Raw genomic sequence first — 22,781 nt, forward strand, 5'->3', positions numbered from 1 at the left:
GAAAAGGCTTCTAAAGTATTTGAGAGAGCGATATTGACAGCTAGAGTAAGTTAGAGATTGCCTTAGAAGTTTAACAGTTTATGTACGTTATATTACACATCTGAAAAACAGCATAGCACAATTGACATACACTATTTTCTTCCAGTTTACCAGTAGAAATTTGGGCCTACTAAATACCTCCATAAAATAATAACCTTTCCTTGCACTGTATAAACTACAGTGAGCAAGTAAACTGGAATTCCTTCATGCTTCGTATTAATTTTTTTTTAAAATTTACAGTTTAACCATTCTGGTTCATTACAAAGTAAAGATCACCCTGTGAAAACGTGAACTGCATCATCCTGAAATCTAAATGATGCCCCATTCAGAAACTCTAGCACTAAAAATGTTAATTAAGCTATTTCCTAAGGTGTTGCATAGCAAGTATCTTTCGCCATGGTAGGGAAACCAGCATTTATTACTGGCATTCATTGACATCCATGAATTCAGTTCTTTAAGAACTACGATTCCACTTCTGCTACAGTTTAAGAAAAAATGTCACTCTAGTTTGAAACTGAGGTACTATAAGAGCAGTACCTACTCAGCAACCTGAGAATAATATCCGTGAGTCACGTGACTTTGTGACCTCCCTTCTGAAAGCAGTGCATTTAGCTACTGCTCGTAGAGGAACACACTGAGCTACACATGGCTGTATTTGAACTCTCGGCTTCAGGGTCCCTTTCTTCTTCCCCTTCAGCTTCTTCCTCAGCTTCTTCCTGAGCCTCTGCTTCTTCAGTGGACTCAAGACGAGAAAAAGATGAAGCTGTTTGTTGGAGACCTTTCTTCAACCTGCAATGAATAAAGAAGAAGCATCCCACTGTATAATTTTAAACCATTTTAATACACATAATTACAACAATTAAGTCCAAATTATAGCTCACTGTTAGTACTGAAAGAGCAATTAACGCAGAGAATCACAAAACAATGCTCTAGGGTCCAATCAGACATTTTGACTGAAAGGTTTATTCCTATTATAGTGGGCTAGACATTATGAAGTTTAATTTATTTATTTTGGTAGCTAGCAGTTGATTATTTTCAAAGAAATCTTTAGATCTCTTATAGATTCTAAACCATCTTCATTTAATTATCAGATTCGGCATGTAAAATATTCTAGATTTTTTACCTATGTTATTCTGCTGACATCTTTAAAGTTCCCATTGTCTCCTGTTCCATTACTATTAAATCAGAGCCTCGAAGGTCTCCAATGATGCCATCAGAAATAATACTCCTGAATTAAAATATGGCCTCTGTGCACTATGAAAAAATTTACTTTATCCAGCCGCTGCTGCCAAGGGCCAAGGATGATGACAGGAAGATGCAATAGCAGTGTGCATTTGATTTTAATGCATAAAACACAATCATGCTATACTTTGGGTAATAGTTACTGTTACATCAAAATTGTGAAATAATGTTATCCTGTCTACTGTTAATTTTGGGGTTGATATTCAGTCAGCAGCGGTAAGCATTTTCTTACCCACCGGCAGTGTTATTCCCTCATAAGAGATGCAGCCAGCTATCTCTTATGCAGTTAAGCGCAACACTTAGCATTTAACCACATGAGCAACACTGCATAAAGATAGGACTCACTTTTCTGCAGTACTGATTTCACTGCTAAACTTAGGCGGTTATGTGATGAATAACAACACTTAACTGCACAAGTGTCGACTCTGCCCCCAGACCACCCACAAAATAGCTGACTTTGAGTTTAGTGATCTCTGGTGATAATTAGCGGCACTTACCGGTGAATATCAGCGGACAGCCCCAATCAAGCGATTTAACCGGCCATGAACAATTTCTGGTGGTTTAAATCGCTTTGAATATTGATCCCTTTGATTTCAATGAAACATTTGGCTGGATATGAACAGATGAAATGTGATATAGATGAATCTTTACTGGTAACACTTGCTAGCTTATTTTCGAAAGGGAAGGACGGCCATCTTCTGACACAAATCGGGAGATGGGCGTCCTTCTCCCGAGGTCGCCTAAATTGGCATAATCGAAAGCCGATTTTTTGCGTCCTCAACTGCTTTACGTCGCAGGGACGACTAAAGTTCATGGGGGCGTGTCAGCACTGTACCAAAGGCGGGACAGGGCGTGGTTAAGAGATGGGCGTCCTCGGCCGATAATGCAAAAAAGAAGGGCGACCCTCATGAGCATTTGTTCGACTTTACTTGGTCCCTTTTTTTCACAACCAAGCCTCGAAAGGTGCCCGAACTGACCAGATGACCACCGGAGGGAATGGGGGATGATCTCCCCTTACTCCCCCAGTGGTCACCAACCCCCTCCCACTCTAAAAAAAAAATTAAAAACCATTTTTCGAGCCTCTATGCCAGCCTCAAATGTCATACTCAGGTCCATCACAGCAGTAGGCAGGTCCCTGGAGCAGTTTTAGTGGGTGCAGTGCACTTCAGGCAGGCAGACCCAGGCCCATCCCCCCCCCCCCCACCTGTTACACTTGTGGTGGTAAATGTGAGCCCTCCAAAACCCACCCGAAACCCACTGTACCCACATGTAGGTGCCCCCCTTCATCTCTAAGGGCTAAAGTAGTGGTGTACAGTTGTGGGGAGTGGGTTTGGGGGGGTTAGGGGGCTCAGCACCCAAGATAAGGGAGATATGCACCTGGGAGCAATTTGTGAAGTCCACTGCAGTACCCCCTAGGGTGCCCGGTTGGTGTCCTGGCATGTGAGGAGGCCCAGTGCACTACGAATGCTGGCTCCTCCCACGACCAAATGGCTTGGATTTGGTCGTTTCTGAGATGGGTGTCCTTGGTTTCCATTATCGCTGAAAACCGGGGACGAACATCTCTAAGGACGACCATCTCTAAGGTCGACCTAAATATTGAGATTTGGGCATCCCCGACCATATTATCGAAATGGAAGATGAACGTTCATCTTGTTTCGATAATACAGGTTTCCCCGCCCCTTCACCGGAACATCCTTAGAGATGGACGCCCTTAGAGAAGGTCGTCCCCGTTCGATTATGCTCCTCTTGGTCATCCTGTAAAATGAACTTTTAAAACATATGCTGAATTCTGTGATTTCTGATCAGAGTCGAGTCAGATACAAATGAATGGAAGATAGATAGATAGATAGATAGATAGATAGATAGATAGATAGATAGATAGATAGATAGATAGATAGATAGATAGATAGATAGATAGATAGATAGATAGATAGATAGATAGAGATATTCATATGTATCCACCCTGGGAGATGTCTCTGCTGCAGAGCAGGGGTGGAAGGATCTCCTGGGGGTTACTATGGCAATGGAGCTAGTAGAGCTGCCGACGGTGGGCGGAGTTGGGATACTGATAGTTGTGGATGTTATGAAAACATGATTGACAGTGTTCTTATGCATGGGGGTGGGGTTTGAATGGGATAAAAGCATCTGCATTACTGAGAGTGTGGTCTTAGGTTGCTCACACCCCCGGCTAAAACCCAAGAAATTAAAGGGGTGTTCTGTTCTGGCATAAGAAGCAGGGGGTGCAAAAAAAAAAAAAAAAAAAGATTGTCTCTGCTTAGTAGCAGGGGTGGATTGAAGAAAAGTCACAAGGACTCTGGGCAAAGGGATTGGAGACCCCGAGAGCAAAGCAGGTGGGCGACCTGTCAAAAAGAGGTGGATGGATGAGGAGGGTCCAGGCCCCTATTGAGTCCGGCAGGTGGGAAAAAACCCAGCAGGACACTAATGAGAAACAGTGAAAGCAGTCCCGGGTTGTTCTGCCCAGCAGGACAGGATTAAGCCCACTAGAACAGGGAGAAATAACTGTGGATGGGAGGACAGTGGTTAACAACTTGGATGTGCTAGCTAGACTACAAATTATAAGAACTGTTCATATGAGTTTCCCTATTAATTAAAGTTGAACTGTTTTTTTATAAAACACGGTGTGGAAGTGGAATTTGTGGAGCACAACTGATCAACAGATGAGGTGGTGGCGAACTCCTCTTCCCCTCCCCCCAGCATACTGGGATTTAGCCCATCCCTGACTTATGCCCAGTTTATCAGACACAATATCTTTTCTAAATCCTGGCCTTGGAATCTACCCCAAAGAGCTTAGCTGCCATCCAGGCCTATTTGAGTGGAACTAGGGTTCTCTCTCTCTCTTTATATATATAATATGTCAACACTTCTGTAAATTGTTGCTTCCTTTTTGACAATTCTATATTGGCACCAGGACACCCTGATGCTATTAGAGTACACTAGTGCAAACCCACATTGGTGCACCAAAAGAAGGTGTTCCCAGTTATGCCAGATCAATGACAGGCACAGGAAGGCATGTCTAGATCTTTCAATCTAGATAGTATTCTATAGGATATTCACTTTGATGAGTGACACTCTCACACCCCACCCATGCTCCTCCTACACGTACATCTGCTTTTCAATTGCCTGCTATGCCACTTACATGTAAGCTTACACAATAGGTCTTTGAGCAAGCACGCATGTAAATGATGCCTATTCTGCATTCGCAGGCATGCCTCATATAGAATTGTAACTAGGCTGTGCTTGATTATCATTGCTATCTGGTTGAGTTCTGCTCTGGAATTTCTATTTCCCCTTCCACACTTAACTGACACATTTTGGCTAGACATTTGTCAAAATGTACCTATTCTATGTTTGGAGGGTGGGGGAAGAATTGAAGTTTAGCAATTTCTGTAACTGCTGAGGTTACCTAGACACATTGCTTTGGGTTTGAATTTAGGGGAGAAGTTATCAAGGTATGGTGAAGGATCTCAGTTCTGCATGTTGCTAAATCTCATTTTAAAAGAGCAATGCTGCTTGCAAGCCCCCTCGAGTACAGGCTCCCCGCAGCTAAAAAAAACTCATCCTGGCTGAGGCCCTGCACACCTAGCACCCCCACAAGATGCAAGAACTCCCACTTCCCCCTCCGCCTATATGCCACCATACCCCTAAAAGGACTACCTTTTGAAGCATTGGTGGTCCAGGAGATCTTTGAGCAGGAGTGATGCCCAGTCTGGTGCTTTCTGTAAAATGGTGCCCCTAGTGGTAGCCTCACATGATTACTACTAGGGGTCATGTTTCCTCTTATGGAAATGGAAGAGGCTTTCATGTTGTGGGGGTGGGCGGGGCTTCAGCCAGAAGTGTCTTGAGATGGGGGGCCTGTATGCCCTTTGGAGAGGGTGATAAGGCTCGGAGGGACACTGCTCTGCTGTCTGGGAGCATCAGGCTATGACTTCAGGCAGTGAAATAACCCTAGCAAAAAGCTGTGGTTATATTATTGTAATTTTTGGGCCCTACCACAACAGCAAGTCATGTTAGGGTATCTGCATAGTAATGAGACATAAAATATGCATTTGTATATTTTGCATCTCATTACTACTTATCTTGCTGTGATTTAAATATCCATATGGTAATTTAAATCAGGTGGTGTTAGGGCCCTTTAAGTTGTGTTAAGGGGCAAATAACGTGACTTAAAGCTCTAATGCTGCTTGATAATCCTCCCCCCCCCCCCCCCTTTAATCACTTGTCTTTTTAGAAGGTGAGTTACATATTCTTTTGGACTATATATTACATTTGTATTGTGACAAACTGCTTTGAGCTACATTTACACCTGAGGCAGTGTAGAGTGAAGTGACTTTCCCAAGGAGCAACAGCTGGAGATGAGGGATTTGAACTCTGTGTTCTCTGGTTCTTAACCTGCTGCTCTACCCACTGGGCTACTCCCCCACCCAGCACATGAAGCAAACAATATGAATTTATTGACACTGTGACATCAATTATAGAAAAAAAAAATCAATGCAGGCTTTCTTTTGTTATTGAAAGAGCTACCTTTCTACTTCTTGTGAGCAGCAGTGCAATTGTACTGTCTTGAGTGATGACTCACTGGCCATGCAATGTCACTGTGGGAAGAATACTTGGATTGGCGAGGTACAGTTTCTAAGAATGTTCCAGAAGAGCAGGTTAGCCCCTAGAATGACTTAGCCATGGTGTGAGGGAGGCAAGGATAGTGACTAATATCAGCTCTCCTTTCTCTAGTATTTAATGATCAATCACATACATAAAATATGAACCATGGCCTCTATTTTGTTGATGCTCAGCTCAGATGAGTCAAAACATTTAAAACAAACATTATTGACAGTTATGGATTGATACGTTATAGCGACAGCATTTTTTGTTTAATATTATCAGTCTTTTGATTTTATCCCTCTTTAGCCATTGTTCACACTGTAGATTTTGTCATAACTCACTTTTCTCTGTTAAAAATCACAAATTCTTGTTGAAGTGCTTCCAGACATTCCTGAAGATACTCATTTTCCTGTAACAGCAGAACACAAATCAGTAACTGGCCAGATACATGCTCAGCATATCCGCCACTAGCTTTTATATTACTGATGTGCATACAATCATAAGAAAGGGGCCTTACTGGCTCTGAAAGTTTGCTTCTTTTAAATAATTTTGGGTCCAATGTTCAAAATGATTTAAATGGCTAGAAGAGGCTCCTGGCCATTTAAATTGACTGTCCGGGGCTAACTGGGCATTTTCAGTGGCACTTAACTGGATATTGCTACTGAAAATGCCCAGTTAGTGCTCAAGTTGAAACCAGCTACTTTGGAGGCGTTCTGGGCTGGGGTGGCCCAAGGCAATATGCTGCCCGAGGCAGAGATAAAATGCCACTTCCGCCCATGCCCACGCTCAAGTCTGCTCTAGCATCTCCCCCCTTCCTTCCTCAACCCTTTACCTTAATTTTTTTTCCCATAAGGTGACGGCGACAGCGGCAGCAATTCCCATAGGTTGCCTTGCCTTGGCACCAGCCTCTTCGCTGCTGCGTCCTACCTCTGAGGAAACAGGAAGTTAAATCAAGAGGCAGGTCGCAGTGGGAGAAGAGGCTAGTGCCTGTGGCACCGCAACAGGGCAGCCGATGGGAATTGCTGCTGCTGCTGCCTTTTGAAAAATAAAAATACGTGAGGACGGAAGGGGAGAGCTCTGTTCCTGAAATGTGTCACCTGAGGCCCCCATCAAGGGCAGCCTTATGTTTACCGTTGCTCAAAGTACTAGGTCAAAGTAATTAAGTAAAAGTAAAGATAAATGTATATTTCAATACTTAAGTAAAATTAAAAACTATAGTGAAGAACACATGAAAAAATTTACTTAAGTGAAAGTAAAAAGTTATTGCCTAATAAAATACTTTTTGAGTAACAAGTAAAAGTACCACAACTACAATGAATGTTATATTCACTGAATGGCAAAGCTTAAGATGAGATGATCCCCTGTTTGCCTGACAAAGTTTGCAACAGAAATCCTGCTCCATGTTTTGCTGTTTCATTTGGTTTAGAAGGAATCATCATTTATGTCTTGCTTCTGCTTCTACTTTTTACTTTTAACTGCAAGCATCAGATGTAACTGAGTAAAAGTAATAAAAAATGGTGAAATTATCACTTTGGTAAAAGTAAAAGCATAGTTGGTACTTTCCCTAAGGAGGGGTTTGTGTCCCACTATCATGTAGAGGTTTCAGTGGTCCAGAACTTGGGCACTGAGGATGTTTCACAGGGCAGCATACCTACCTTTGGACCTCACAATGGTATATACAATCAGTGTGGGCTCTGGGCCAGAAGAGGCCATCCATTTGGATGACAACTTGTGCTCTCACAGTCTTCTATAGCAAGTCTACTGTCCTCCTTGAAAACTCCTTTGTCAGGTACTTGTGTGGCATAGGGGTTAGGGCTGTGGCTCCTCCATGTGTGTGACATGCTGGCCACTTTTCTATTGGTCACAGGAGGGTGCTGTCTAATCCCTTACCCCCTTCCTTTCCATGTTATCTCATAGGTTTGGGGTTACCTGCAACACATTCTAGTAGATATGGGGATTGTGGGCACACTGTAATGATGGTACCTGCATACTCAGGTCTTGATCCAGGACAAAGCCGTTATAGGGGGTCCATTATTAGTGGTACTTACATCGGCCCTGAGGCGCTCCCTCATGTGCCGGATGAGGCCTGGGTTTCCCTGGTGTATGGCGCCTGAGCACCTCAACACCAAACAGAATGCAAAACACAAGTTGGTGGAGACAGGGTTCAGGTGATGGAGCTTTTTGGCATCACATGCATAAATTTTTAATGACATGTTGTGCAATGCTCCTCACATAGCCTGTGACAGATGGCAACAGCCATTTAAGGGGAGGAGGGTATGCAGTACACAGGCACAGGTGCTGTGTGAGCTGAGGTGACCATGGGGTCAGAGGGTGGTCTTTCTGTAGAGCATGTGAACTGTTGCTGTGAAGTGGGAATGGACAGTGGAGTAAAGCAGGTGTGCTTTTGGGTGGCTGCATGTACATTTGTGAGCTGCTGCCAACATTCCCATCAGAATGTAGGCATGGGGCAGCATGCTGGAGCTTGGGGAGGGGGGTTAGGGGGTGCAGATATATGTAGCAACTTATAGCATGTAATGGTTAGTGAAGGGGCCCATTATTACTTGTCATTGGATATCTGGCCATTCTGATTTCAGATGTTTTGTTATTATTTATAATGAACTCCCACCCAGTCAGCAGCTTAATCCAATATTTTAAATGTGGAGAAAAAAAAGCCTCAGAGTCGCCGCCCAGCCAGTCCCCCTCAGCGGACTATAAGGCATGAGCTCGGCGTGCCATCATGTAGCTTTAGAAAAAAATTACACATATATTAAATATCAATCACCAGTTCTATTATGTGAACTGCTATCTACTTTGTGTGTCCACTATAACTTCTATCAATGTACTGTATCCTCTTGGTGAAAACTCTTAAGCGACCCAAGTCCTATTACATCCTATTGAATGCAAATCTAACAAGTCTTTCAGGAAGAAGTCGCCCCAAAACCACTTAGCTCAATGTTAACGCTAAAGCGTCCTTCTCCAGGCGGCACTTCTCACTTCATGACCCGACAGGGAGCCCCCGTTTAGCGAATGCTGCGTCAGGGGTAATTTCCAAAATTATTCCTCACAGAATTGCATCCACTGCTATTACGCTCCGTTTCCTCCTAAGGCTTACTGCAAAACGGTAAGCCTCTCACGATCACAGATGCCATTTTAAAGCTATCTGGGCTCCTCCCATCTCGTCTTCAATTCCAGATTACATCACTTCCTCCAGCTCAGCCCCGATAACCTCACTTCCTCCAGCTGTATCCATTTGTGTATGTTGTTTATGGATCTCACGTACTGTGTATCAATCTCTTCAAAAGAAAGCTGACCACTCCACTCTCACGTTTAATCCTTCTGGTTCAACAGTGTTGAAATAGAAAATCCATTTTTGTTCTCTCTGACGGAGCATTCTGCTCAAATCACCCTGTCTCAAAGAAGGCTTAATTTGTTCTAACACCATGCAAGACAGATCATGAAATTTATGTTGGTATCTTTCATTATGGGTCACCATTAGTGCCTTGTGTTTGCCCAATTTCATGCAGGACCGATGTTCCATCAACCTCACTTTCAGACTCCTGGAAGTTTGCCCAATATACAATAGTCCACAAGGGCATTGAATGACATAAATTACTCCAGTGGATTCACAAATAGTTGTTGCTCTCATAATACATTAGTCCTGTTCTGGGCTGAATAAATTCACTACCTTCAGCCATTATATGGCATACCGAACAACGCCCGCATTTTTTATGATTGCCCACTTCTGTCAATAATTTTTTAGGAGACCACACATCGTTCACACTTAACCGGTCTCCCAAATTGCATCCTCTTTGGTATGGGAACAAAATATTTGATTGTGCAAACATAGCTTGAGTGTATTATTATTATTTATAATGAAACATCAAAAAAATGTATTACAACAATAAAAGGAACTCACTGTATCTGACCCTGCCTATGAGTGGTGCTGTGATAATGGAGGGCAATGCTTCACATTCACTTTTCCAGGCTGGTTCTTATGGCTCTCCATGCCCTCATGGAGACATTGTGTGGGTGTGGGGTGGGGGAGATAGTGGTGGTGCTTGAATATCTCTCTCCTTTGCCTGAAGTACAAGAGGACCAGGAACTGTGACTCCTGCATGGAGAAATTTGGCTCCTTGCACAGAGACATTCCTGTGTACACTGAGGAATGTTCTTCCAAGTACAGACATCTATATGCACATTTTGCATGTGGAGGGAACATCCTGCTATTGACCTGGATGTTTTCTCAATGTGAGGACCAGAATCGCCATTGCACATTGGCAGAGACATTTATCTCAAACCAAACCATCTATCATGTTTGCAGTGAGTCTTTTTATTAAGCATTTTAACAGTGTATTTTCGAATATTGGAAAATGTTAATTTACTTCTTCCATTATGGACTTGGATTTTTGCACCTTTTCCAATAAACATTTTTTTCACCATTTGGATGCCATATTGAAAATGCCCCTCCACATGTACAAAAGATCTGTATAATCTGCTCTTTAAAATCACCTATAACAAAAACAACTATAAACAATAATTCTGTAGACTAAAGGTTTGTGATGCTGAATACAAATCATTTTCATGAAAGGATTGTCACAAAGGAAGACAGTACACACACAATTCCAGTTCCATCAAACTGCACTTACCGACTGAGAACTGTCCTTACTGTTATCTCTGGATTTGTTCTTTGCTAGTCTCTTTTTCTTTTTATGCAGAGGCCTTGATTCTAGGATCATCTCTTCCAGTTCGAAGGTAGGGTCACAATGCAGGCGGCCTTTCTGTTAAAATGGTGCAAAATTATGAGCTGAAACTTAGCACCACCATGTTCTTAGTTACTGTAATCTTCTTGTATCATGACTTATTAGATAAACAACCTGACAACTGATGGGAGGGGGGGATTTAATCCAATCATCACTTTGCTTACATTTGGAACAAAGCCAGGGTCCACCTTTTTCTCACACATTTCCTCCCAGTTGACATCCGATAAATAGGATGAAGTTTGAACATCCACAAGACTGGAAAAGCGATGCTCAGGGTTCACAGTCAATAACTAGAATGGCAAACAGAGCAACATTGTTTAATGCTATGTGATGCCAACGAAAAGGGAACTATATATGGGATCATTTCTGCCAATTAACAGGAGGCCAGATTTAAGATTCCTCCTGTTGATCTCACCATCATAATATTTCTGATAAATGCCAGGAGCATCTATCCACAAATTAATTATTTACAAGACAAGACAATATTTCACAAAAATATGCACTTTTACCTTGTTGTACTTGCCAATTGTACTACAAGGATTATCAGAGGTTAGTAATGTTTGCACCATTAAGACGTCTAGACATATTTTGAAGAACTGTAAAAATACATTATGGCTGATTTATCAAATAAGGCAACAAACTTATGTGGCACTAATATATGCCCACTGCTTCACAGTATGGGTTCCTGTATTTTGCATCTTTTATGCGTTATAATTTTGTGTACTTAGAAACCTGGAAGCCACATTTTTCTCAGCTGCAGTCTAGTAAATATGCTTGTGAAGTTCACAATTGTTTCTAAAGAGAGGTAGAAAGTTGGGGGGGGGGGGGGGGGGGCTGTGAGGGTTAGAGGCCTGCTTAGAAAGTTACACTGCTGTAAACGTTCTTGAAATAGTCTGCTGTCCGTAAAGTGACAAGAAAGAAAGCTATACACACATAGAAACAAACAAAAAAAAAGACTGATTGATCTTTGATGTTATAGCTTTCTGGAAACTGTCCACAAGTCAAGATATTCTAAAGGCAAATTACTTTGTATACCTGTATACCACAGCATATAAAACCATTAGTCCACAGCTGGGAACTCATTTCCTATCAATTCCTTTTAACCAACATGTCTAGTCATAGAAACAGAATATGACAGCAAGTAAATACCATAAATCTCATCTAGTCTGCCCGACTCTATCCTTGTTGTAATGCCACAGACCATGGATGATCTTTGGCTGACCACAGGCGATCTTTGGCTTTCCCCTCACTTTTTTTCTGAGTGTCTCTTATGGTAATGTCTTTTGCTTTTCCGTTCAAATATTTTGCCTTTCAGTTTAACCAGTAGATGGCACGTGTGAGCTTGTAAAACATCTTTTGTGTTGCTATAAACAACTGCTTTTCACTAAAATCTAATTCTGCACGTTGCAAACACAAAGCTAGTATATGCTATGTTCCCGTATTATTATTCTTTATATTGAAAGGTTTCTTAGCTTCAGGCGTTAACTGTTCTTAAATGAATATCAATTTGGAAATCAACCACTATTCAACATAGTTAAGCCTTAGGGCCCTGTTTACTAAGCCACGCTAGCGTTTTTAGAGCGGGCTAAATGCTAGAGTCACCCATATGTTTTGTTTAGTTAACAGGGCCCATAGATTTTAGAAGTGAAGTCAAATACTGCACGCAAACACATCCCCTGCCCACATAACAAACTTGTAGACTGCAGACTGTAGCAGTTTTAGATAAAAATGTTATCACAGCAGGCCCACTAACATTTATATTTCATGCCTTAGCTGTCAGCAGTGAGAACTTATACTCCATGTTCAGCCTAGTGTACTTCACAGTGGTTTGGATCTAAAAACAGTGAGTAAATTTCCTTTACCCCTACAAATTACTTAAAGGAAAGATGAACATTTGTTGAATGTAAATGCACAACCAGCTTTTATACTCCAGAGGCAAGGGCAAGTCATTAATGAATGTGTCTACTGTGGATTATGTTTCACATTCTGGAGAGGCTTTCCACCACACACTAAACCTGTAAACATTTTTCCTCCCATTGCTTCTAATTTCGAGTGCATGCGGCTCTATTAGAGTGAGGTCGTTACCCATTATAGATTTAAACCACAAGACAGGCGGCATATCAAATCAACTGCTGATAACATAGCAAAGAGGTAAATGACTTATTCCTGCTTCAATGCGACATAGTCTTATTTCTATGAAGGAAATGGCAGATGAAGGAGAGAGTCAAATGAAGGAATGAATCGGGCATTTTAAAGGGAAATGGGACTTGATATACCGCCTTTCTGAGGTTTTTTTTTTTTTTGCAAATACATTCAAAGCGGTTTACATATATTCAGGTACTTATTTTGTACCAGGGGCAATGGAGGGTTAAGTGACTTGTCCAGAGTCACAAGGATCTGCAGTGGGAATTGAACTCAATTCCCCATGATCAAAGTCCACTGCACTAACCACTAGGCTACTCCTCTCTTCTGCAATATATGGAGGTACAGAAAATCACAGATATGAGTAAATCGCCATGGGACACACCTGGATAGTTATTAGACTGGTCTGAACATCCTTTCTATGGTATGAGAAAAAGCTGCTACCATCAAATCTACCCAAATATTTGTCCACTTCAGTCAGGTTTGCAGAATTGAAAGGCAGGTAATGTACACCTAACACAAGACAGTCACAATATTTTGAAAACTTATTTTCACCTTTCGCAATAAAGCAACCATGTCTTTGGACCAGATTGATGAATACTGAACAGTCACTGTACTGAATAACTGCACGAGAGATTCTACAGGATTACTTGAATGGATGTCGTATGGTCTCTAATGAAAGAAATAAAAGAGCATGTAAGTACGCAGAATGGCATCCTCTGCTGAACAACCAATTAAGACCTTGTAAACTGGCTGTTCTGTTCACAACTTTGAAGCTGATTCAGTTTTTTTCACTGAAAATTTATAACACAGCTCATAAATATTAAAAAAACAACAGTAAAACTAGCATTACCCATCCACGAAGTAGTTCAAAAGCCATTATTCCCAAAGACCACCAGTCAACTTCAAAGGAGTATCCTGTACCACCATTGACAAAGGACTGGAAAATTTCCGGAGCTTTAAAAGAAAAAAAAACATAAAACAATCTCAGGATTTATAAACTTAGCAGCCACCACTAAATATTCATGTATCCTATCTGTAGATTTTCAGAGGCATGAGAAGGGCAGCCCTATAGAGATGCCTATAAGTAAGCACATAGGCGCCCGGTATAGGAGGCTTGGGGAGGCTAAGCCTCCCCAGCCAAAGCGACGGTGGTGTGCTGGAGCAGGCTCGCACCGAGCCGGCTCTCCTCCCTCCCCCCTTCCCTCTGGATCCGGTCACCAACCTGACTCGTCGAATTCTTCGAGGCAGGCAGTCTTGCCTGCCAGCGCTGACTCCCCCCGCTGGCGCTGCCGGCGTTTGTACTTTAAAAATGGCCGCCGAGACTTCCAGAGGCCTCGCGAGACTTCTGTAAGTCTTGGTGGCCATTTTGATGCGCAAACGCCGGCAGCGCCAGCGGGCAAGAGTCAGCGCTCACAGCGGGCAGGCAAAACTGTCTGCCCCGAAGAATTCGAAGAGTCAGGATCCGGAGGGAGGGAGGAGAATTATCGGAACAACTCGGGAGGGGGTGGCAGGGGAGAGAAGGGAGTCGCTGGGCATGGGTGGATGGAGGGGAGAGAACCAAGGGTCACGCTGGGTATGGGTGCATGCAGGGCAGGGGAGAGGAGGGTCACAGGACATGGGTGCATGCAGGGCAGGGGAGAGGAGGGGAGAGAGAAGAAATGCTGGACATGGATGGAGGGGAGGGAAAAGTGAGGAAGGAGATGAGATGAAGGAAAAGGAAGAGAGGAGAAAAACTGCACATGGATGAAGAAAATAGGCAGAAGCTGAGGACCAGAAATGAAGAAGAAAGGCGGAAAGTAAAATAAATAAATGGAAAGGAAGCCCTGGAAATGGAGTTAAGAGGACAGATAGCAGCAGAATCGGATACTGGGCCAGCATGATCAGAAAAACAAAGTCACCAGACAACAAAGGTAGAAAAGATAATTTTATTTTCATTATAGTGTTTGGAATATGTCCACTTTGAGAATCAAGTGCTCAACATTAAAAGTTTATATTTATTTACTTATGTATGGCATTTTATCCCACATTAAACATGAATTAGGATGTTTTGTGGCTCTACATGAGAATTGTGATATATTATGATCCCTTGTTTCATATTGTTGACAGTCTGCATTTTCCGTATGGGTGGTATATTGGTGTATTAGGTTCTGCCCAGTGTAATATTTATGGTACAGTAAGGTTCTGAGTGTGTTTTTGCACAAAGTTGTGCATAGTGTTTTGCAGTTGAGTGATTGAGGTTAGTATGTGCTTTGAGCAACCACTTTATTCTTTGACATGATACATAGCTAATATCTAAATTTAATAAAAGGTATTAATTGTGACTTTTATTTTTATTTATTTATTTTTTCTGTGTGTTATCAGACATTTATGGATTTAAGCTCCACCCCTGGCCCCACCCCTAGCCCCGCCCCCTTTAGCCTCCCCAAACAGTTGGGCCACCGACCGCCTATGAGTAAACGACTACTTTCCTTTATAGAATACTAGCGATAACAGGTAAAATACACACATATAATTTAAGTGCAACCACTTTTACCAGTCATATTGCCGGTGAAAATGCCCATGCCTAGATTGCTAAAACAAATGTGCATAAATTATAGTATTCTATAATAAACATGTGTTCCTGTGTGCCTCACCTATGCTCCATCCAGTTCCATTCATGCATAAGAGCACCATCACATTTAGGTGACATTATAGAAAAGCTTGTAGCCAGAATATTGGCATTTACGTATGCATGTACAAACATATGTGCATATGCTTGTGTTCTGGTCATTTTTGAACCTTAAGAGGCCGATATTCAAAGCAATTTAAGTGGACAGGAGCCTCTCCTGCCCGCTTAAATAGCTTCTCACAGCCTAACCAGGGATATTCAGTGGCACTTAACCGGACAATGCCACTGAATATCTCCTGACACCACCCAAACAAAAAGTGAGCAGGACAGAGGCAGCATTGGGGAGGAGCCCAAGGTTATGTGGGTGCTGGCAATATTCAGTGCCGGCACCTGCATAGCTAAGTGGCTCCATTTAGGACAGCTCAAGAGCTATGTGGGTGTCAGCTCTGAAAATCAGGCCAGCACCCACATAACTTCTTTTTAAAATTTCTTTTTGTTTGTTTGTTTGCTAAAGCCCCCGAGCCCCCTCAAGCCCCCCCTCCACCAATGTCCCCTTCTTTCCCTCCCCCCTCCCAGGATGCATCAAGATCCCTCACCCCCTCAGCCATGCAGGCCCTCCCTCCAGGCCTACCTGTATCCTTACGGTCCAGCGGGGTTGTTGGAGGCAGGAGAGCAGTCCCCTTGTTTCTGCCACTTGCGACGCCAACCTAAAATGGATGCAAAACCTCTCGTGGCAGCTCATAGTACCGCAAGCAGCTGTGAGAGGTCATGGCAGTCATTCTAGACCAGCTCCACAAAAGGCAGGAGTGAGGGGACTGCACTCCTGCCCCCAATGACCCTGCTGGACTACCAGGGATAACGGTAGGCCTGGAGGGATGGCTTGCCTGCGCGGCTGGGGGGGGGGGGCAGGGGTCTTGATGCGGGCTGGGAGGGGAGAAGGAAAGAAGTACATTGGCAAGGGGGTTTGGGGGCTTTAATAAGGAAAAAAAAAGTTAGGTGGGCTGCCAGGCCCCATATTCAGTCAGGGCCGCATAATTTTTATGCAGCCCTGGCTGAATATTGGCTGGGCCTGCATAAGTGCCGGATGCCCAGCCCGCCCCAAAAAATCCTTGATATTCAATGCTGATGCCCAGCCATAGCCCGGCACTGAATATTGGGAGATAACCAGCAATGATCAGCATTTTGAAAAAACACTGACCACGACCAGCTGAATATTGAGGGGTAAATATTGGTGTCCTCTTTATAGAATGACCTAATATATGCATAGTGGTGATATTCAGTCCCCACCCTTGAGATACATGAGGTCCTTCTGCAGTTACTGCATACCTAATTACTGGTGCATTGCCATGTTTTTATTTGGGGGGGGGGGGAGCCGGTAATTAGGTATGCATTAACTGTGGAGGGAGCTCAGGTATCTCAAGGGTAGGGACTGAATATCACTGCTATACGTATGTTAGGTAGAAAGTCCTTGCTATGGACCCAGCTCCATCCAAATAGTGCCTAACAGATAGATAGATAATCAGTGACACTATCCATATAGGAGGTCATTCTATAAAGAGGACATCAAACAGCACCCTTTATAGAATAGCACATAGTACCAGGAGCCACGCTCAACTGAAACCAGGTGTCAATCCCAGCATGCAAGTTGGGCATGGATCCACACTATTCTGTAATAGTGCATTCATTTTTAGGGAATGCCCCAGACCCACCCATGCCCCTCCCATGGCTACATCCATTTGCAGATTTGCATGGAAACAATTAGGGCCTATTTACTAAGCCGTGCAAGAGGCATGTTAGAGTTTTTTAGTGCGTGCTAAATCATGTAGATGCCCATAATATTCCTATGGGCATCTACACGGCTACTGCACACTAATTTTTAGAAAGCAGTAAAATGCTAGCACACCCATAAGCACTATTCTATAAATGGACATAGAAGTGTGTTTTCACATAGATCTGCTGTTTCTGCCCGTTTGTGCTTTTCTGCACTGAAAATTCAGCATGGAAGTAGCACCTAGCATTGGGCACCATTTACTGAAGCTAGCCCCTAATGTTTTCCTTTTCCATTCCTCCTCTGGCAGCATACACACCAGACTTTTACTACTACATAACCTGACTCCTTGGCCTACTGTGTTGTTCAGTAGCAGAATTCCTGGAAAGGAAGCCTGCTGGCCAGTTTATCAGCTGGAGAAGAGGAGGGTAATCAATTTGAGTATTTGTATGTCAAGGGTGGAGGTGGAGAAATTCAGGTATGAGAGTTGGATTTTAGCCTGGATACTGCTCTAATGAGCTCTTTAACTTTTTGAGGTTAGTGTTTAGAATGGAATAGTACATAAGTACATAAGTAATGCCATACTGGGAAAAGACCAAAGGTCCATCGAGCCCAGCATCCTGTCCCCGACAGCGGCCAATCCAGGTCAAGTGCACCTGGCAAGCTACCCAAACGTACAAACATTTTATACAAGTTATTCACAAAGTACAACAATTAGGGGGACACACCATGAAATTACACAGTAATACTATTAAAACAAATAGGAGAAAATTATGCTTTCACTCAACATATTGGGATCTGTTTACGAAGCTGCGCTGGCGGCTGTCCATTTGCTGGTGCCGACAAGGCCCATTCAATGGGCCGTGTCGGCAATAGCGCATGGACAGCCGCTAGAGCTGCTTAGTAAACCGGAGCGATTGTTAAGTTGTGAAATCCGTTACCAGAGAATATGGTGAAAGTAGTTAGCATATCCAGGTTTTAAAAAGTTTGGATATATTCCTGGAGATAATCAGTTAATTTGACATATCAGTTTGGAAAACAAGTAAGCAGAAACCCCTCTGGATAGCTTAAGATGTCTATAATGATTGCATGTTCTCTGGTTATTTAGTCTGTACAAAATAATTTTGCTTTCTATAAGAGCAACATATGGACATATAGATGGAGAGGACTGCCCATTTGAAAACTAGTTGCCCTGACAAGGTTTTCATTGGGTATTTCTCTCATATATTATTTTTCTATATGTATGACTATGGTTCTGTGAAGTGCATTGCAGAATATTTTAGCTGTTAAGTTCAATGTTTCCTTTTGAAGTTAGAAGGGGGTTTTTTGGAGCCCGTGAAGATTAAACAGCCCGTTGATTTCTTTCCACCCACGTTGTTTTTCAACGTCGTTTTTGGGTGGTTGGTTGGGCTTTTTGCTGAGGCTTTTTTCCCCTTTTCTTGAAAAGGAAATATTGAACTTTACAGCTAAAATATTCTGCAATGCACTTCACATAACCTTAGTCATGCATATAGAAAAATACTTTGGTGCCAATATATGAGAGAAATATTAGAGGTTATACAGTAGTGATACTCTCTCAGATCCTTTTTTGTGATATACAAATTTCATTGGGTATTTGCCACTTAGACCTTCCACCTATGAGAAAGCAAGTAGAAAGTCTGTGGGTATCTTAAAGCCCAGATTTTGAAAGGGAAACTGTTCATGGAGTTTCTCTTTGGAAATGAGTGTATTCTGCGGCTCCCTGGCCTCTTTCAAAATTCGCCCCTGTATTTCTATTGCTATATATTTCTAATAATGAACCTAATTTATGTAATAAAAAAAGTGAAAACAGGTTTGTTTCTTACCCATATATGGTTTGGTTCCAGCTAAAGCAGTTGCTCTTTCACCATCTTTAATGATTGTTGCAACATTAAAATCTGTTAAGTGAGCATGACCTGAAACAGAACAACATCCTTAAAAATTCACACAAGACTTTATAAACCTAAAAAGATCATATAAATCCTTATCTGAAGTGCAGTGAGAAATGAACTTCTTTTGCCAACATTATAATCCACTAGAGCTTTATCGATTTGAGTTTCAACATATTTTTGAGTTCATCTACTTCCAGTATGTAATATTGGTGAACTAATGGATACATCTGTCCAACAGAAGCATGCATCTCAGCTTCTCCCTCATTCACCTTTTTACAACGTACTATTTCACATTTCAGAACACGATCAATCAATCCACACTAAATAGCTAGGTGGCTATAATAAATAAATGATATGAAATAGACAAACAGTGTTGGACTTACGCAATTTTTTTAATTATGATTGTTGAATTACAAATCAAAACTTTTGGAAGTTGGAACCTAGACTCATGACTGGCCAATGTCCAACTACTCTGTCGATCCCTTTAATTTCTTTAGATTTATATCATGCCTTTTTGTAGTAGTCAGGCATTTCCTTTTGCCTGGAGGATTTACAGTCCGTTTGATCCTGAGGTAACAGCAGACAAATTGACTCAGGGTTACAAGGAGCACTGGTAAAATTTGAATTCTAGTTTTGCTTGTTGCTATAACCAGTAGATTACTCCTCCATGCCTGCATAAAGCTGAATCTCCAATTATAACAAAAATTATGTTCATTTAACTAATATTTGTATATTTTTAGGGCTATTCTATTGCAGGTGAAGGGCAATATTAGCAGGAAATCCATACTATATGGTATGCTAATACTTATTGTCTCTTACCTAGGAAAGCATACAATAGGTGGGTTACATGCATAGGTTTGTAAATAAATTTGTACTTTTGGGGCCCAATATTCAAAACAATTTAAACAGCCAGGAGAGGTTCTTGGCTGTTTAAATCACCTGTCCATGGCTAATTGGGCATTTCAATGGTACAAACAGATAGTGCCATCGAAAATGCCCTGTAAGTGCTCAAGCCACAACTGATCATTTTGAGGGCATTCCAGAGGAGGAGTTGGCACTTAGCTGGTTAAGTTAACTGCCTAAATAGGACCCCATAAAACACAGTCCTATTTTTATGTGGTTCTTCATAGACGGTTAAGTGCCGAATATGATACTTAAGTAGCTATATTTTTACCGGCTCTATATACCCAGAAATTCAATGCCGCAACATGGCCTGGCATTAACTTTCCAGATATATCACTGGCACTGGCCTGCAATATGCTGATTGCCATATGCTGAATATTGGGCCCTTGAAGCCTATTTAAACTCTGGTCCTGCTATGAACTCGGGTATAACAAAAGAGAGGGAACAAAGTACAAACTAAAGTCCAAACAAAAAAAACAGCACCACGGGCCTTTAAAAATGGAACACAGTTCTTTAATGAATGAGCCTTGACAAAAAGACCCGACACGGGCCGTGTTTCGGTGACTAGAACCTGCGTCAGGGGTCACAGTGATGACGTGGAAAACTTGGGGAATAACTCGAATATATTCCTCTACAATATATTATTCCTTACCCCACGTCTCATGTAGTAAAAGCTACAAAGCACCAAGGCACTTTCACTTTCTGTATCATGTGGGGTAAGGAATAATATATTGTAGAGGAATATATTCGAGTTATTCCCCAAGTTTTCCACGTCATCACTGTGACCCCTGACGCAGGTTCTAGTCACCGAAACACGGCCCGTGTCGGGTCTTTTTGTCAAGGCTCATTCATTAAAGAACTGTGTTCCATTTTTAAAGGCCCGTGGTGCTGTTTTTTTTGTTTGGACTCCTGCTATGAACTCAACATTTCTTTATTACGAGGTTGTTCTGAAATTTAAAAAGTCACTGCACTACAAATTTCAAAGCTTAACTTATCATTTTAGTCCAGTCAAGTATTCAAATAACACAATGAGTGAAATTTAGAATATACTGTCATATTATAGAAATCTTAAGCAATTAACCAGTGGGATACCTGCTAATTAATTCATCACGTACATTATTATCCTCTCACCCAGTCTAGATTTTAGACTACCCACAAAGAACATACATGAGAAAGATCTTTATGTGCTGCCTTTATTGAATGCAGATCTATCTTACACATATTCATTGAGGATATCCTAAAAAACAGACTGACTGGGGCCTTGGTATTCATTCCCCATCCTCCAGGACCTCCAATGGGTCAGGTTTTCAGAATACTACCAATGAATATGCAGGAGGGAGATTTGTGCACCTATTATTTCCATTGTATGCAAATCTCTCTCCTGCATATTCATTAAGAGTATCCTGTATCCTGAAAACCTGACCTGTTGGCAACCCCCAAGGACTTGGAGTAAATACTGATACTGTGTCCGACAGAAAGCACTTTTTCTCTAAATAATTTTGTCTGCCTCTAAACTTTGAGAAAAGAAGTTTCTCAACTTGTGTCTTTATTTTCTGAAAACTCTCACACAAGTGATTGAAAGTTAAAAATATGTTCTTACAAAAAGTTAATTGGAGACAAACAGGAGAGAGAAACATTTAGGAGATATGTCACTATTTCTTTCATCTGTTTTCACATATGTCCCAATCATAGATGAAATAAACCATATCTTGGTTTCCAAATTTACACAAAGGTTTTAAAAATATGGTACACACAATTTGTGTTCAAATGCAAACATTCTTCAAAACTGATAATTGTAAAAGAAAGAGACTAATTTCATACTTATGAGGCATGTATATCAATTGCAACCGTAAGCATGAGGTCTATGTGATATTTTGCATTTGCAATCAGAAATAAGTTGAACTAAGAGGAAGGAAGGAACATATACATAGGTTATTGGTGGCTCAGCTGTTTGGGGAAGATGAAGTGAGGTAGAGCTAGCGTGGGATAAAGTTAAAATCCTTGGGGTGGTGGATTTTCTGGTCCAAGCCTATAATTGTCTGACATCATGCAGAAAAAAAAGAATAGCAAAATAATTGCAGGTAATTTCTTTTATTTTATGCAGTTATTTGATATGTAGCAAATACCAAAGTATAAAGTAACAACAAAATATAGATAGATAGATAGATAGATAGATAGATAGATAGATAGATAGATAGATAGATAGATAATGCCCCCCTTTATGGAATTCCCTTCCACTTCACCTTTGCACTGAGACGTCTTGTCTTAAATTAACATCTGCTTTCAAAACCTATCTATTCTCTCTTGCCTTTCCAGGATTGACTGGTGCATAGGACCTCATTCTGACAGCAGCCAGCCATTAGTTCTGCCATGTTGCTCTCTTCTTCCCTGTTTCTCCTTCTCTGTCCTATCTGTAATTTGTAGTTCCTTTCCTGTCATTTTATTGCTTAGCCTGTAACCCACTTTGATTGTTCCTACTGAAAGACAGCATATCATAGGGGTGTTTTCCAGGTCACCTTTGTGGGCCTGAGGCCTAAGTTATGCTCAAATTCATGCTCTGAACCATCCATAATGCCATTCTTTCTGTAAAATTCTTTGACTTGCAGCTTTTTGGAAGACATACTGCTTGGCTGGAGACATAGGCGTAGTTTGACTGTTTCATTTGGGGGGGCAAAGAATGGGCGGAGCATATTAGCATATCATTTGCATATATACATATGCAAATGAATATGCTAATATGGAGGAAGGAATTGAAATTTACAGGCAAAATATCACAGATGCACATT

General features: G+C 41.7%; 1 protein-coding gene across 2 annotated transcripts in view; it reads right to left on the minus strand.

Moving 5' to 3' along the window:
• Window positions 1-271: 271 nt before the first annotated feature.
• The window catches only part of STK32C (serine/threonine kinase 32C), a 534,408-nt gene continuing 511,898 nt past the window's right edge, over window positions 272-22,781 (minus strand). For both annotated transcript variants that reach the window (XM_030202984.1, XM_030202985.1), the window contains exons 6-12: window positions 19,027-19,116; window positions 13,657-13,760; window positions 13,359-13,475; window positions 10,826-10,951; window positions 10,548-10,679; window positions 6,243-6,310; window positions 272-828 (exon numbers count right to left, since the gene is read on the minus strand). In XM_030202984.1, coding sequence (XP_030058844.1) covers window positions 648-828; window positions 6,243-6,310; window positions 10,548-10,679; window positions 10,826-10,951; window positions 13,359-13,475; window positions 13,657-13,760; window positions 19,027-19,116 — 818 coding nt within the window. In that variant the 3' untranslated portion in view covers window positions 272-647. The remainder of the gene's footprint in view (window positions 829-6,242; window positions 6,311-10,547; window positions 10,680-10,825; window positions 10,952-13,358; window positions 13,476-13,656; window positions 13,761-19,026; window positions 19,117-22,781) is intronic.

Source organism: Microcaecilia unicolor, chromosome 5 (genome assembly GCF_901765095.1).
Source record: "Microcaecilia unicolor chromosome 5, aMicUni1.1, whole genome shotgun sequence".
NCBI lineage: Eukaryota > Metazoa > Chordata > Amphibia > Gymnophiona > Siphonopidae > Microcaecilia > Microcaecilia unicolor.